Raw genomic sequence first — 12884 nt, forward strand, 5'->3', positions numbered from 1 at the left:
ACCCGCCCCCTTTCCTTGCGCCCATTGGTAGCTGCAGAATTCTCCATCTGATTGGCGGAACGAAAGCAGTGCGTAATTTAAAACATTGTATCGGTAACAAAGGTGCACTTCTTGGGCGGAGTTGTGCTTTCTAAAACACCACGTCCGGCTTCCGCGGAGGGTGTGATTGGGCCGGTACCAAAGGAGGAGAAAGTGTAGCACCTTCGGGTGAGTATGCGGTTGTGCTGGAGCCCAGCTGTGGTCCCAGGTCTTTCCCTCACGGAACAGGCTCTTAGAAAGCGGAGTTCCTGCCATCACTTATTTCATAATATTTCTGTCTTCACTGCGGACCTGGGCGAGGTTGGAAAAGGTGCTTAGGGCTGCTGACACCCACTGCCGCTTCACCGGCGGGCGAGGCACCTCATTTGGAGCATGACCTTCCTTTTTTTGAGCCGGATATCTGTTCATTCCAGTTTGCGATCGCAGAAATGTCGCCTCAAACTGGATTAAATTATTAACTGCTCTCATCCCCTTCCCCTCTGCTTGGCAGTTGAAGGGAAAGAGGAGTAAGGATTCAGGCAGCTAGGCCAAGGTGTTCTTGGGCAAGGGAATTATTCCTTATCTAGAATTTGCAGCCCCTTCTGTCCTTAAGGTTCTCCAACCTACCCACTATTGTCTCTTTTTAGACCAAAACTGCCCCAGCTGTTATGTCGCGAGGTATTCTATCTCCGCCAGCCGGCTTGCTGTCCGATGAGGAGGTGGCAGTATCCCCTATATTTGAATCCACAGCTGCAGATTTGGGGTCTGTGGTTCGCAAGGACCTGCTTTCAGACTGCTCTGTCATCTCTACCTCCGTGGAAGACAAGCAGCAGGTAAAGAAGTTGGAGAGTGGTGGGAGCAGAATGTCATATTCTCAGTTTACAGAGTAGTATGAGGTCAAAGACCAGCAATCCTCAGCGTCTGGCAGTTCAATTAAAAATTGAGAGCATGACAAGTAAAAAAAAAAAAAAAATGTAGAGTTGTATGTCCATAAGAACTATTGTTTGTAGCCCTGGCCGGTTGGCTCAGCGGTAGAGCGTCGGCCTAGCGTGCGGAGGACCCGGGTTCGATTCCGGCCAGGGCACATAGGAGAAGCGCCCATTTGCTTCTCCACCCCTCCGCCGCGCCTTCCTCTCTGTCTCTCTCTTCCCCTCCCGCAGCCAAGGCTCCATTGGAGCAAAGATGGCCTGGGCGCTGGGGATGGCTCTGTGGCCTCTGCCCCAGGAGCTAGAGTGGCTCTGGTCGCAACATGGTGACACCCAGGAGGGTCGCAACATGGCGACGCCCAGGATGGGCAGAGCGTCGCCCCTGGTGGGCGTGCCGGGTGGATCCCGGTGGGGCGCATGCGGGAGTCTGTCTGACTGTCTCTCCCTGTTTCCAGCTTCATAAAAAAAAAAAAAAAAAAAAAAAAAGAACTATTGTTTGTATTGTGTTAATGAAATGCCCTCGAGAGCATACTATCAGTTAATCCTATAAGGGAAAGATAATAGTTATCTTGCCTTCACCATGAGGTCCAGAGGCCTTAAAGATTTTGCACAAGATCATACTGCCATTAAGTAGGTGGAATGTACAATCAGGTTTTAATATTGACAATAGCTTCCATTTATAGAGGTTTTCTATATGCTAGGCTGAGATTTCTCATCGACATTTAGTACCAGGTAATTCTTTGTTATGTGGCTCTGTCCTGTGCATTGTAAGATGTTTAGCAGCATATCTGTCCTTTACTCACTAAATGTTTGTTGTGACAACCTAGAAACCTCTCCTGACATTGCTAAATGTTCCTTGGGAGGGAGACGGCCATGATTGAGAACAGCTCTACTCAGAAGTCTCCTTTATTTTTTAATTATTTTAAAAATTTTTATTATTGATTTTAGCAAAAGAGGAAGGGAAAGTAAGAGAGAGACAGGAACATCAATCTGTTCCTGTATGTTTCCTGACCAGGGATCAAACCAGCAACCTCTGCTTCAGGACGATGCTCTAACAACTGAGCTATTTATAAAGTTTTTTCAAAACAGGAGCCTTGAGCCTGACCAGGCGGTGGCGCAGTGGATAGAGCATCGGACTGGGACATAGAGGACCCAGGTTCGAGACCCCGAGGTCACCAGCTTGAGTGCGGGCTCATCTGGTTTGAGCAAAACTCACAAGCTTGGACCCAAGGTCACTGGCTTGAGCAAGGGGTCACTCAGTCTGCTGAAGGCCCATAGTCAAGTCACGTATGAGAAAGCAATCAATGAACAACTGAGGTGTTGCAACAAAAAACTGATGATTGATGCTTCTCATCTCTCTCCGTTCCTGTCTGTCCCTGACTCTGTCTCTGTAAAAAAACAAACAAACAGGAGCCTTGATAATGCTTCTTAGAGTTCCTGGCCATAGTAGGCAGTTCTCTAAATATCTGTTAAATGATGTGGGTACTGTGTGTGTGTGTATGTGTACATGTATATATTGTATATACATATATATTTTATATACATATATTTTAGCAAGAGAGAAAGACAGAGGGACAGAGAGAGATGAGAAACATCAACTTGGTGCAGCACTTTAATTGTTCATTGATTGCTTTCTCATATGTGCCTTGACTAGGGGGCTTCAGCTGAGCCAATGACCCCTTGCTCAAGCCAGTGACCTTGGCCAGCAACCTTTGGGCTCAAGCCAGCGACCTTGTGGTCATGTCTATGATCCCACACTCAAGCTGGTGAGCCTACACTCAAGCCAGATGGGCCCATGCTCAAGCTGGCGAGCTCAAGGTTTTGAAGCTGGGTCCTTAACATCCCAGGTTGACGCTCTGTCCACTGCACCACCACCTGGTCAGGCTAACCCCATTTTAGATGAGGAAAGTGAGGAAAAGAGAATTTAAAGAACTTAGCCTGACCAGGCAGTGGCGCAGTGGATAGAGCGTCGGACTGGGATGCGGAAGACCCAGGTTCGAGATCCCGAGGTCGCCAGCTTAAGTGTGGGCTCATCTGGTTTGAGTAAAAGCTCACCAGCTTGGACCCAAGGTCGCTGGCTCAAGCAAGGGGTTACTCGGTCTGCTGAAGGCCCGCGGTCAAGGCACATAAGAGAAAGCAATCAATGAACAACTAAGGTGTTGCAGCGAAAAACTAATGATGCTTCTCATCTCTCCGTTCCTGTCTGTCTGTCCCTGTCTATCCCTCTCTCTGACTCTCTCTCTGTATCTGTAAAAAAAAAAAAAAAAAGAAATTAGTCAAAGTCTCATAATTACTAAATGATGCAATTGGGACTCAAATTCAGGTGTATCTTCCTCCAAAGTGCTTAACTACTGTGCTTTACTATAACATCAACATGCTGATTTTCATACCAATCAACCAGTTCTAACTAGGTGTGGCAAGCCAGGTTTGCAGGATACTGAAAAGACAGGGAGGATGATAAAAGTACTGAGAAGTCCATGTGAGTTGGAATGATATGGAACCAAAGAGTAGCCACAGAGACACATTTGAGGTGGAATGAGGGTAGAGTTAGTGTTATTACCAGGATATGCTTGCCCATCTTCTCAGAGATAACCGCTGAGATTAATCTGTAGTTCTGGCCTGGAATTCTGCCACAGGTTTCATCCAAGGATAGCATGGAGAAGGTGAAAGTATACCTGAGGGTCAGGCCATTGTTACCTTCAGAGTTGGACCGGCAGGAGGATCAGGTGAGTTTCTGAGGAGGGAGGATTCAAGGTGGAATGATGCAGTACAGAAGAGGTTCTCAGGAATGTTTCCTTCTGTGTCAATTGTGTTATTCCCCTTCTCAGGGTTGTGTCCGTATTGAGAATGCGGAGACCCTTGTTCTACAGGCACCCAAAGACTCCTTTGCCCAGAAGAGTAATGAGCGGGGAATTGGCCAAGCCATCCACAAGTTTACCTTTTCCCAGGTATGGAGGTACTGGTCTGTGAACAAGAACCAACCTGTACGAGCAACTTGAATCCCTCTTTAGTGGGAAAGCTTTTTACTTGACTGTGTTTCTTATACAGGGTGGGATAAAAGTACTTTTACAGCTATGAATATGCAAAACGGAACTTATTCTTGTACTATTATTAATTATTGTATTGTTTTCCATATGAACCACTGTAAACCTACTTTTGCCCCACACTGTATAGGCATGCCTATAATTTTGAGACCTTTGTTATGAGCCAGTCAGTGTGTCAAGTACTTTATGTGCATTAATTCCCAACAACTCTATTATTAGCAAAAGAGAGACAGAGGGAGAGAGATGAGAAACATCAACTCAGAGTTGTGTCACTTTAGTTGTTCATGGACTACTTCTCATATGTGCCTTGACCAGGGGGCTTAAGCCAAGCCAGTGACCCCTTGCTGAAGCTAGTGACCTTGGGCTCAAAGCCAGCAACCATGGGATTATGTGGATGATCCCACGCTCAAGCCACTGACCCTGAGCTTAAGCTGGTGAGCCCACATACAAGCCAGCTACCTCGGGGTTTCAAACATAGGACCTCAGTGTCCCAAGTCAACTTTCTATCCACTATGCCAACAACTCTATTATAACTATCATTATTGTCCTTATTTACCTGATAAGGATACTGTGGCTCAGTGAAGGTAATGTTGCTGAAGCTAGTCTGTGATAAAGGTAGGACTTGACTCTAGACCCATCCATCTCCAAAGTCCATGCTTATGATCATTATGTGGCCCCGCAGTGTTTGCAGCATTGGACTTAGTGGATAGCATTCCTTTGGTATTTGTTAATCTGGATGAAAGAGGGACTGGCAGAGAGTGGTTGAGTCCTCAGTGTTTAGGGAGCAGCTGGCAACACTGTAGTAAGAAGTTGCTGGAGTATTATTTATCCAGAGCCAACCATCCAAAAAGAGATGCATCTGCTAGGTTTGCACAAGAGGAAAGAGGAAGATGAAGGTTGGGCCTCTCAGAAACTGGGTCTGTCTCTAGATCTTTGGGCCAGAAGTGGGACAAGCATCCTTCTTCAATCTGACTGTGAAGGAGATGATAAAAGACGTACTGAAAGGACAGAACTGGCTTATCTATACATACGGAGTCACCAACTCAGGAAAAACCCACACGATTCAAGGTGAGTAGTAGGCCTCCCAGGATTGCTGATTGGTGTTGTCTTTGCCTTTTGATGCTCTCCACTGGAGGAGAAAGGCGCTTGCCTCAGCTCTCCATCTTTCCCATTCTTCCAGGTACCCTCAAAGATGGAGGGATCCTGCCTCGGTCCCTGGCTCTGATCTTCAATAGTCTCCAAGATCAACTTCATCCCACACCTGATTTGAAGCCTTTGCTCTCCAATGAGGTAATCTGGCTTGACAGCAAGCAGATCCGGCAGGAGGAAATGAAGAAACTGGCCCTGCTAAATGGAGGCCTCCAAGAGGTAAAGTGTTAGTGTCCACAGAGGTAGGGATAGAGGGACAAATCTATAGAAAGTTTTATACTTCCGTTCTCCCTGGGCACTTCCAGGAGGAACTGTCTACCTCCTTGAAGAGGAGTGTCTACATTGAAAATCGGATAGGTACCAGCACCAGCTTCGACAGTGGCATTGCTGGGCTCTCCTCCAGTCATTGTAGCAGCAGTAGTCAGCTAGATGGTAAGTGCCATGACTGGGCTCAGTGCCAAGTAATGCTAAGAACCCATTTTCTGCCCTCAACAGCTTCTGGGGTATAGACCAGAGGCTCCAACCTGAGCTCTGCCTTCCCAGGACTCTGCAGGGCAAAGGGGAGATGGACTGCAGTAGGGGTAAAGCCCTGTACATTTGCTTCTTCCCCAGAAACAAGTCACCAATGGGCACAGCCAGACACTGTGCCCATAAGTGTCCCTGCAGACATTGGCTTCTCCATCTGGATCTCCTTCTTTGAAATCTACAATGAACTGCTTTATGACCTGTTAGAACCACCTAGCCAGCAGCACAAGAGGCAGGTTCTGCGGCTGTGTGAGGATCAGAATGGCAATCCCTACGTGAAAGGTATGGGAAAACAGAGAGGCTGACATGAACCCTGGGGAGGACTTGGGGAGAAACTAGGAAGAGAGTTAGGTACTCCTGTCTTACCTATGCCCTTCTCTTGGCCTCAGATCTCAATTGGATTCATGTTCAGGATGCTGAGCAGGCCTGGAAACTGCTGAAAGTAGGTCGTAAAAACCAGAGCTTTGCCAGCACGCACCTGAACCAGAACTCCAGCCGCAGGTGAGTGGGTTGTGAGAGCCAGCCTTTCACTGCATTCCAGGAAATAATTAGTCCTGTACCTGGTCATGGAAGATGTGCAATGACTTTATTCTTTTTCTTAACTTCTAGTCACAGCATCTTCTCCATTCGGATCCTGCACCTTCAAGGGGAAGGGGATATAGTCCCCAAGATCAGCGAGTAAGATTTTCCATTTAGAAATCTGGACTCCTTGGCCATAATGGTAGTGGTGGGAGGGGGTGAGTGAGGTCCTCAGAAGACTTACTGCTGTTAGATTCTTCCTCTTTCCTTGGGTAGAGAGACTCTTGGGTCTTCCCCTCCCTAGAACTATATGAAGGACTGGAAGGTTCATAACATGTGGGTCCTTACGTCAGATCCTGTCCATCTTTCAAGGTTGTCACTGTGCGATCTGGCTGGCTCGGAACGCTGCAAAGATCAGAAGAGTGGTGAGCGGCTGAAAGAAGCAGGAAACATTAACACTTCTCTGCACACCCTAGGCCGCTGCATTGCTGCCCTGCGCCAAAACCAGCAGAACCGGTGAGCTTTCAACTGCAAGCCATGGTCTAGGAGGGCCTGCAGCTCTGTAATTTACTAAGAAACTTCCTGGTTGCCAATGGGATGGTGTTAGAATACCGCAAGGCCTGGAGTTCTGCTCACAGCTCTACTCTTCTAATTTCCTGCCAGGTCAAAGCAGAACCTGGTTCCCTTCCGTGACAGCAAGTTGACTCGAGTGTTCCAAAGCTTCTTCACAGGCCGAGGCCGCTCCTGCATGATTGTCAATGTGAATCCCTGTGCATCTACCTATGATGAGACCCTTCATGTTGCCAAGTTCTCAGCCATTGCCAGCCAGGTAGGAAACTAGTACCCTTGGAATGGTACCTTTATTTAAGAAAGCTACTAGTGCCTGATCAGGCTGTGGCACAGTGGGTAGAGCTTCGGCCTGGGACGCAGAGGACCCAGGTTCAAAATGCTGATGTCACTGGCTTGAGCGTGGGTTCGCTGACTTGAGCGTGGTATCATAGACATGACCCCATGGTTGCTAGCTTGAGCCCAAGGTCGCTGGCTTGAGCAAGGGGTCACTGCTTGGCTGTAGCCCCCCAGTCAAGGCATATATGAGAAAGCAGCCAATGAAGAACTGAGGTGCCGCAATGAAGAATTGATGCTTCTCATCTCTTTCCCTTTCTGTCTGTCCCTATCTGTCCCTCTCTCTGTCTCTAGCAGAAAAAAAAAGAGACTAGTAATGTTGTCAGTTAAGATTTTTCTTTCCCCCTGCTAGCTTTTGCATGCTCCATCTGCACAACCGGGATTCCCATCACTACATTCATTCATAAAAGAACACAGTCTGTGGGCATCTCCCAGCTTAGAGACAGGAACTAAGACAGACCCAGGCCTTGATGACATTGAAAATGAAGCTGACATCTCCATGTATGGCAAGGAGGTGAGAATGCAAGAAAGTTTGGTACAGTGTCTTGATGGCTATACTTTTTCCATGCTCCCTTCCAAGTAGGCCTGTGCCTTTTAGGGGGCATGACCATCTGATTAACTCTGACCTGTGTGTCCCTCCTAGGAGCTCCTACAGGTGGTAGAAGCCATGAAAGCACTGCTTTTGAAAGAACGGCAGGAGAAGTTGCAGCTGGAGATGCAGCTCCGAGATGAAATATGCAATGAGATGGTGGAGCAGATGCAACAGCGTGAACAGTGGTGCAGGTACCAGCTGAGTGACCTCTTTTTGTCTGTCACCTGGACCACAGGGTGGGAAGTGAAGACTGGATGGAGTTGTGCCTGAAGATCTGTCCTCCAAGCTCACTGCTCAGAATCTTTACTCACTTCTCTTTTCTCCTCTGACAGTGAACATTTGGACACCCAAAAGGAACTATTAGAGGAAACGTATGAAGAGAAACTAAAAATCCTCAAGGAGTCACTGACAAGCTTTTACCAAGAAGAGCTTCAGGTGAGTCGCCCTGAACCCGTCCCAACTGGATACTCAGATTCCCATCACTAGCTCGTTTGAGGTAAACAGATTTTATAAACTCTGGTAGGGGTGGGAATATGTAACTCACTTATTTCTAGTATCCTTAGTGCTTTGTATGTGCTGATCAATGGTGAATTGATTAAAGGTTTGGTTGGCCAGGAAATGGTATAAGTGCTAACAAGCAGACTTTTAAGGTTTAAGTATCAAGGCGGGTTTTGTTCCTGTATATTTGTCTGACTGTGGATGGAATTATGTCCTCTGCCTCCCTCTTAGGAGCGGGATGAGAAGATTGAAGAGCTAGAAGCTCTCTTGCAGGAAGCCAGACAACAGCCAGAGGCCCATCAACAAGCAGAGGCTGAATTGTCCTTACGGCGGTCAAAAAGGTTGGCAGCTTCTGCCTCCACCCAGCAGTTCCAGGACGTTAAAGCTAAACTGGACCAGTGCAGAGCAGAGCTCAACTCCACCACTGAAGGTGAGTAAGGAGAGAGGGCAAGAAGCATAATAGTGGGCCAAGGAAGAACTACTCTCTAAACTTCAGCCTTCTGGTGCCACTCCAACATAATTTCCTAAATTTTAAGCTACATCCCCCCAACCTCTCATTCTAGGATGCATATGGACTCATTTTTGTATTTGCTTGCAAGCTGTTGTTAACTTAGAGATGAGTTCACAGTTAGAAAGCCTACATATTGAAGTTTCTTGTTTCCTTCCTGCAGAGCTGCAGAAGTACCAAAAAATGTTAGAACCGCCACCTTCAGCCAAGCCCTTCACCACTGACGTAGACAAGAAGTTAGAGGAGGGCCAGAAGGTAATTAATTACATTTCTGTTACCAAAGCTCTTACCTAGGCAATTTCCAATACCGTATCTCTTGTTCATGTAAAGATAAGATGTTTTTTGACCAGCCAGGTAGCTCAGTTGGTTGGAATACCATCTTGATATGCCAAGGTTGCAGGTTCAATCCTTTGGTCAGGGTACATATAAGAATCAACCAACAAGCCTTGGCCGGTTGGCTCAATGGTAGGCCCAGTGTGTGTTAAGTCCTGAGTTAGATTCCTGGTCAGGGCACACAGAAGTGACCATCTGCTTTTCCAGCCCCCCCCCCTTTCTCTCTCTCTCTCTCTCTCTCTCTCTCTCTCTTCCTGCCCTGCAGCCATGGCTTAGAATGGTTCGAGCAATTTGGCCCTGGGCACTTAGGATGGCTCCATGGCCACCGAAATAACTGTTTAGAGCAATGGAGTATTGCCCCCTACTGGGCTTGCTGGGTGGATTCCTGCTGGGGCACATGCAAGATTCTGTCTACCTCCCCCTGCCTCCCCACCTCTCAGTTAATAAAAATAAATAAATAAAATAAAAGCAACCAATGAATGCATGAATAACAAGAAACTGATGTTTCTTTCTCTCCCTCTCTAAAATCAATAAAAAAAAAAAACCGATTTTTTTTTTTTTTTTGGTCATTGTTCTGGATAATGGCTACTTCATTCAGCTGACTAGTCTTTCTCTTAAAAACAAACAAAATTATTGCCTGACCAGGCAGGGGCACAGTGGATAGAGTGTCAGACTGGGACGTGGAGGACCCAGGTTTGAAACCCCAAGGTCGCCAGCTTGAGTGTGGGCTCATCAGGTTTGAGCAAGACTCACCAGCTTGAGCCCAAGGTCACTGGCTCAAGCAAGGGGTCACTCGGTCTGTTGTAGCCCCCTGGTCAAGGCACATATGAGAATGTAATCAATGAACAATTAAGGTGCCGCAACGAAGAATTGATGGTTCTCATCTCTCTTTTCCTATCTGTCTGTCCCTTTCTCTGACTCTGTCTCTGTCACACACACACAAAAAAATTATTTCTTGATTTTGAGAGAGAAAGGGGTGGGATGAGGAGTGGGAAGCATCAACTTGTAATAGTTGCTTCTCGTATGTGCCTTGACCAGGCAAACCTGGGGTTTTGAACCAGCAACCTCAGCATTCCAGGTCAATGCTTTATCTACTATACCACCACAGGTCAGGCCAGCTGACTAGTGTTTCTAATTTTACTTTTCAAATGACTATGTGACTCTTCCAGATCATTATCTTGGCCACAATTTTAACTGCTTCTTTTTCAGAATATAAGGTTGTTGCGGACAGAGCTGAAGAAACTTGGTGAGTCTCTCCAGTCAGCAGAAAGAGCCTGTTGCCACAGCACTGGGGCAGGAAAACTTCGCCAAGCCTTGACCACTTGTGATGACATCTTAATCAAACAGGTTACAATAGCCTAAATAACCCCTTCTATCCCATCAGCCCACTCCAGAATTATATGAACAGTAGCAAAATCAAAATAATTATTAAGTACAAGGTACTGTATTAATTTACAGACATTTTCTGTTATGTACCACTAAGATAAAACACTAACATTTAAGCTAGGACATTTGTCATCATTGTCATCAGTAAATGCATCCTGATTCTATACATATTAAAATGTAAAAATACAACAACAAAATAAACCAACTTTTAGACTAAAACACAACACTTAATTTGATACCTAGAAACTAAGGTTAAGTACACTTATTCAAGCTCATGCCTACTATGTGTTGGAAAATGGCCTTGTATCTAATGCTGTTTGTATCTTAAAATACCCCATTCAATTATTAGCTCTGTCCTTAAAGAATTAATCCTCTTAAAAACAGCTGTAACTAGCCTGACCAGGCGGTGGTGCAGTGGATAGAGCGTCGGACTGGGATACGGAAGACCCAGGTTCAAGACCCTGAGGTCGCCACCTTGAGCTCAGGTTCATCTGGTTTGAGCAAAAGCCCGCCAGCTTGAACCCAAGGTCGCTGGCTCCAGCAAGGGGTTACTCGGTCTGCTGAAGGCCTGCAGTCAAGGCACATATGAGAAAGCAATCAATGAATAACTAAGGTGTTGCAATGCGCAATGAAAAACTAATGATTGATGCTTCTCATCTCTCTCCATTCCTGTCTGTCTGTCCCTGTCTATCCCAACTCACTCTCTGTCTCTGTAAAAAATAAATAAATAACATTTAAAAAAAACCCAGCTGTAACTAGTAGTGGATGGCAGGCATTACCTTGCCTCCTTGCTTCTCTAATATACCAGGTGTAAATGTTTTCTATAACTTCATTTATCTTCCTTAGGATCAGACCCTGGCTGAGCTGCAGAATAACATGATGTTAGTAAAACTGGACCTTCGGAAGAAGGCAGCATGCATCGCAGAGCAGTATCATACTGTGCTCAAACTCCAAGGCCAGGCTTCCTCTACCAAAAAGCGCCTTGGTACCAACCAGGAAAACCAGCAACCAAACCATCAGCCCCCAGGGAAGAAACCATTTCTTCGAAACTTACTTCCTCGAACACCCACTTGCCAAAGCTCAACAGACTGCAGCCCTTACGCCCGGATCCTGCGAGCACGGCGCTCACCTTTACTCAAATCTGGGCCTTTTGGCAAAAAATACTGAGGTTGTGGGGAAGGATAGAGCAGTCTTGTCCTGAGGTAGTTCAGCTGCTTAGCTTTCACCTTTACTCAAATCCGGGCCTTTTGGCAAAAAGTACTGAGGTTCTGGGGAAGGAGAGAGCAGTCCTTGCCCTGAAGTGGGTCAGCTGCTTAGCTTAATAGGTTTCTTTTAAGCTTTACCATATACCTGGAACTCTATATAAAATGCAATATTCAGATGCTATTCCCCCCTTTATAATATAATCACCTGTGTAATCTCATGCTTTTTTACTTATATGGTTTCTATGCACACACAAAAAAGCTATTAAATAAAGATATTCACATTTTTTCATATGAATTCCAAATTTAGCAAAATCATTCAAATTATAAAAGGGCAGAAAAAGTGAAAATCTTTCAGGCCCATGGAAACACCCTGCACAGGAATGGCGGTAGAGAACTAAGTGTGGCAAGAAGTGAATTCAAGGGACATTAGATATAAAATGAAGTATCACATATTATGAGGTGAGTAACAAACTTGTTCTGGAAACACAAACATAGGAAGGTTGGGTCCTGAGCTCAGAATAATCCATATCATTTACTGCACAAATTCATTATGGCATAACAGTCATAGCATATTACCTCCTCCTTAATACATGGGCACAGGCCTGAAACCCTCTTAAGTCTTAGAGTGGTCAGCAAACTCATTAGTCAACAGAGCCAAATATCAACAGTACGACTAAAATTTCTTTTGAGAGCCAAATTTTTAAAACTTAAACTATATAGGTAGGTATATTCCTTTTCGAGGTAGCGCCCGCACATGGTATTTTGTTTTGTTTTGTTTTTTGTATTTTTCTGAAGCTGGAAACGGGGAGAGACAGTCAGACAGACTCCCGCATGCGCCCGACTGGGATCCACCCGGCATGCCCACCAGGGGCGACGCTCTGCCCACCAGGGGGCGATGCTCTGCTGCGACCAGAGCCACTCTAGCGCCTGGGGCAGAGGCCAAGGAGCCATCCCCAGCGCCCGGGCCATCTTTGCTCCAATGGAGCCTTGGCTGCAGGAGGGGAAGAGAGAGACAGAGAGGAAGGAGGGGTTGGGGGTGGAGAAGCAAATGGGCGCTTCTCCTATGTGCCCTGGCCGGGAATCGAACCCGGGTCCCCCGCACGCCAGGCCGACGCTCTACCGCTGAGCCAACTGGCCAGGGCCTACACATGGTATTTTGTGGAAGAGCCACACTCAAGGGGCCAAAGAGCTGCATGTGGCTCGTGAGCTGCGGTTTGCCAACCACTGCTCTAAGAGCACGCTAACAATAATTCCCTTTACCTTATCTAATCAGATAAA

General features: G+C 46.4%; 1 protein-coding gene across 3 annotated transcripts; it reads left to right on the top strand.

Moving 5' to 3' along the window:
* The first annotated feature begins 65 nt into the window (after positions 1-65).
* Positions 66-11901, top strand: KIF20A (kinesin family member 20A). Of its 3 annotated transcripts, none has more exons than XM_066272582.1 (19): positions 66-207; positions 666-851; positions 3581-3670; positions 3773-3892; positions 4918-5056; positions 5169-5356; positions 5443-5569; positions 5750-5944; positions 6052-6163; positions 6272-6340; positions 6554-6697; positions 6845-7010; positions 7437-7598; positions 7728-7867; positions 8009-8111; positions 8406-8604; positions 8846-8937; positions 10225-10362; positions 11248-11901. In XM_066272582.1, the coding sequence occupies exons 2-19, from the start codon at positions 687-689 to the stop codon at positions 11566-11568; spliced, it is 2670 nt and encodes an 889-aa protein (XP_066128679.1). In that variant the 5' UTR covers positions 66-207; positions 666-686; the 3' UTR covers positions 11569-11901. The 3 variants fall into 3 exon arrangements, with proteins under 3 accessions (XP_066128679.1, XP_066128681.1, XP_066128680.1); XM_066272584.1 differs by having other exon boundaries at positions 6902-7010; XM_066272583.1 differs by lacking the exon at positions 66-207 and adding an exon at positions 225-349.
* Positions 11902-12884: the final 983 nt, after the last annotated feature.

The sequence above is a fragment of the Saccopteryx bilineata genome, chromosome 4, assembly GCF_036850765.1.
Source record: "Saccopteryx bilineata isolate mSacBil1 chromosome 4, mSacBil1_pri_phased_curated, whole genome shotgun sequence".
Taxonomy (NCBI): domain Eukaryota; kingdom Metazoa; phylum Chordata; class Mammalia; order Chiroptera; family Emballonuridae; genus Saccopteryx; species Saccopteryx bilineata.

Excerpts from the sequence above, each read along its gene's own strand:
- KIF20A (XM_066272582.1), top strand. The coding sequence starts at position 687 with ATGTCGCGAGGTATTCTATCTCCGCCAGCCGGCTTGCTGTCCGATGAG. Across the intron at positions 852-3,580 it reads CCGTGGAAGACAAGCAGCAG|GTTTCATCCAAGGATAGCAT; the intron begins GTAAAGAAGTTG and ends ATTCTGCCACAG. Across the intron at positions 10,363-11,247 it reads ATGACATCTTAATCAAACAG|GATCAGACCCTGGCTGAGCT; the intron begins GTTACAATAGCC and ends TATCTTCCTTAG.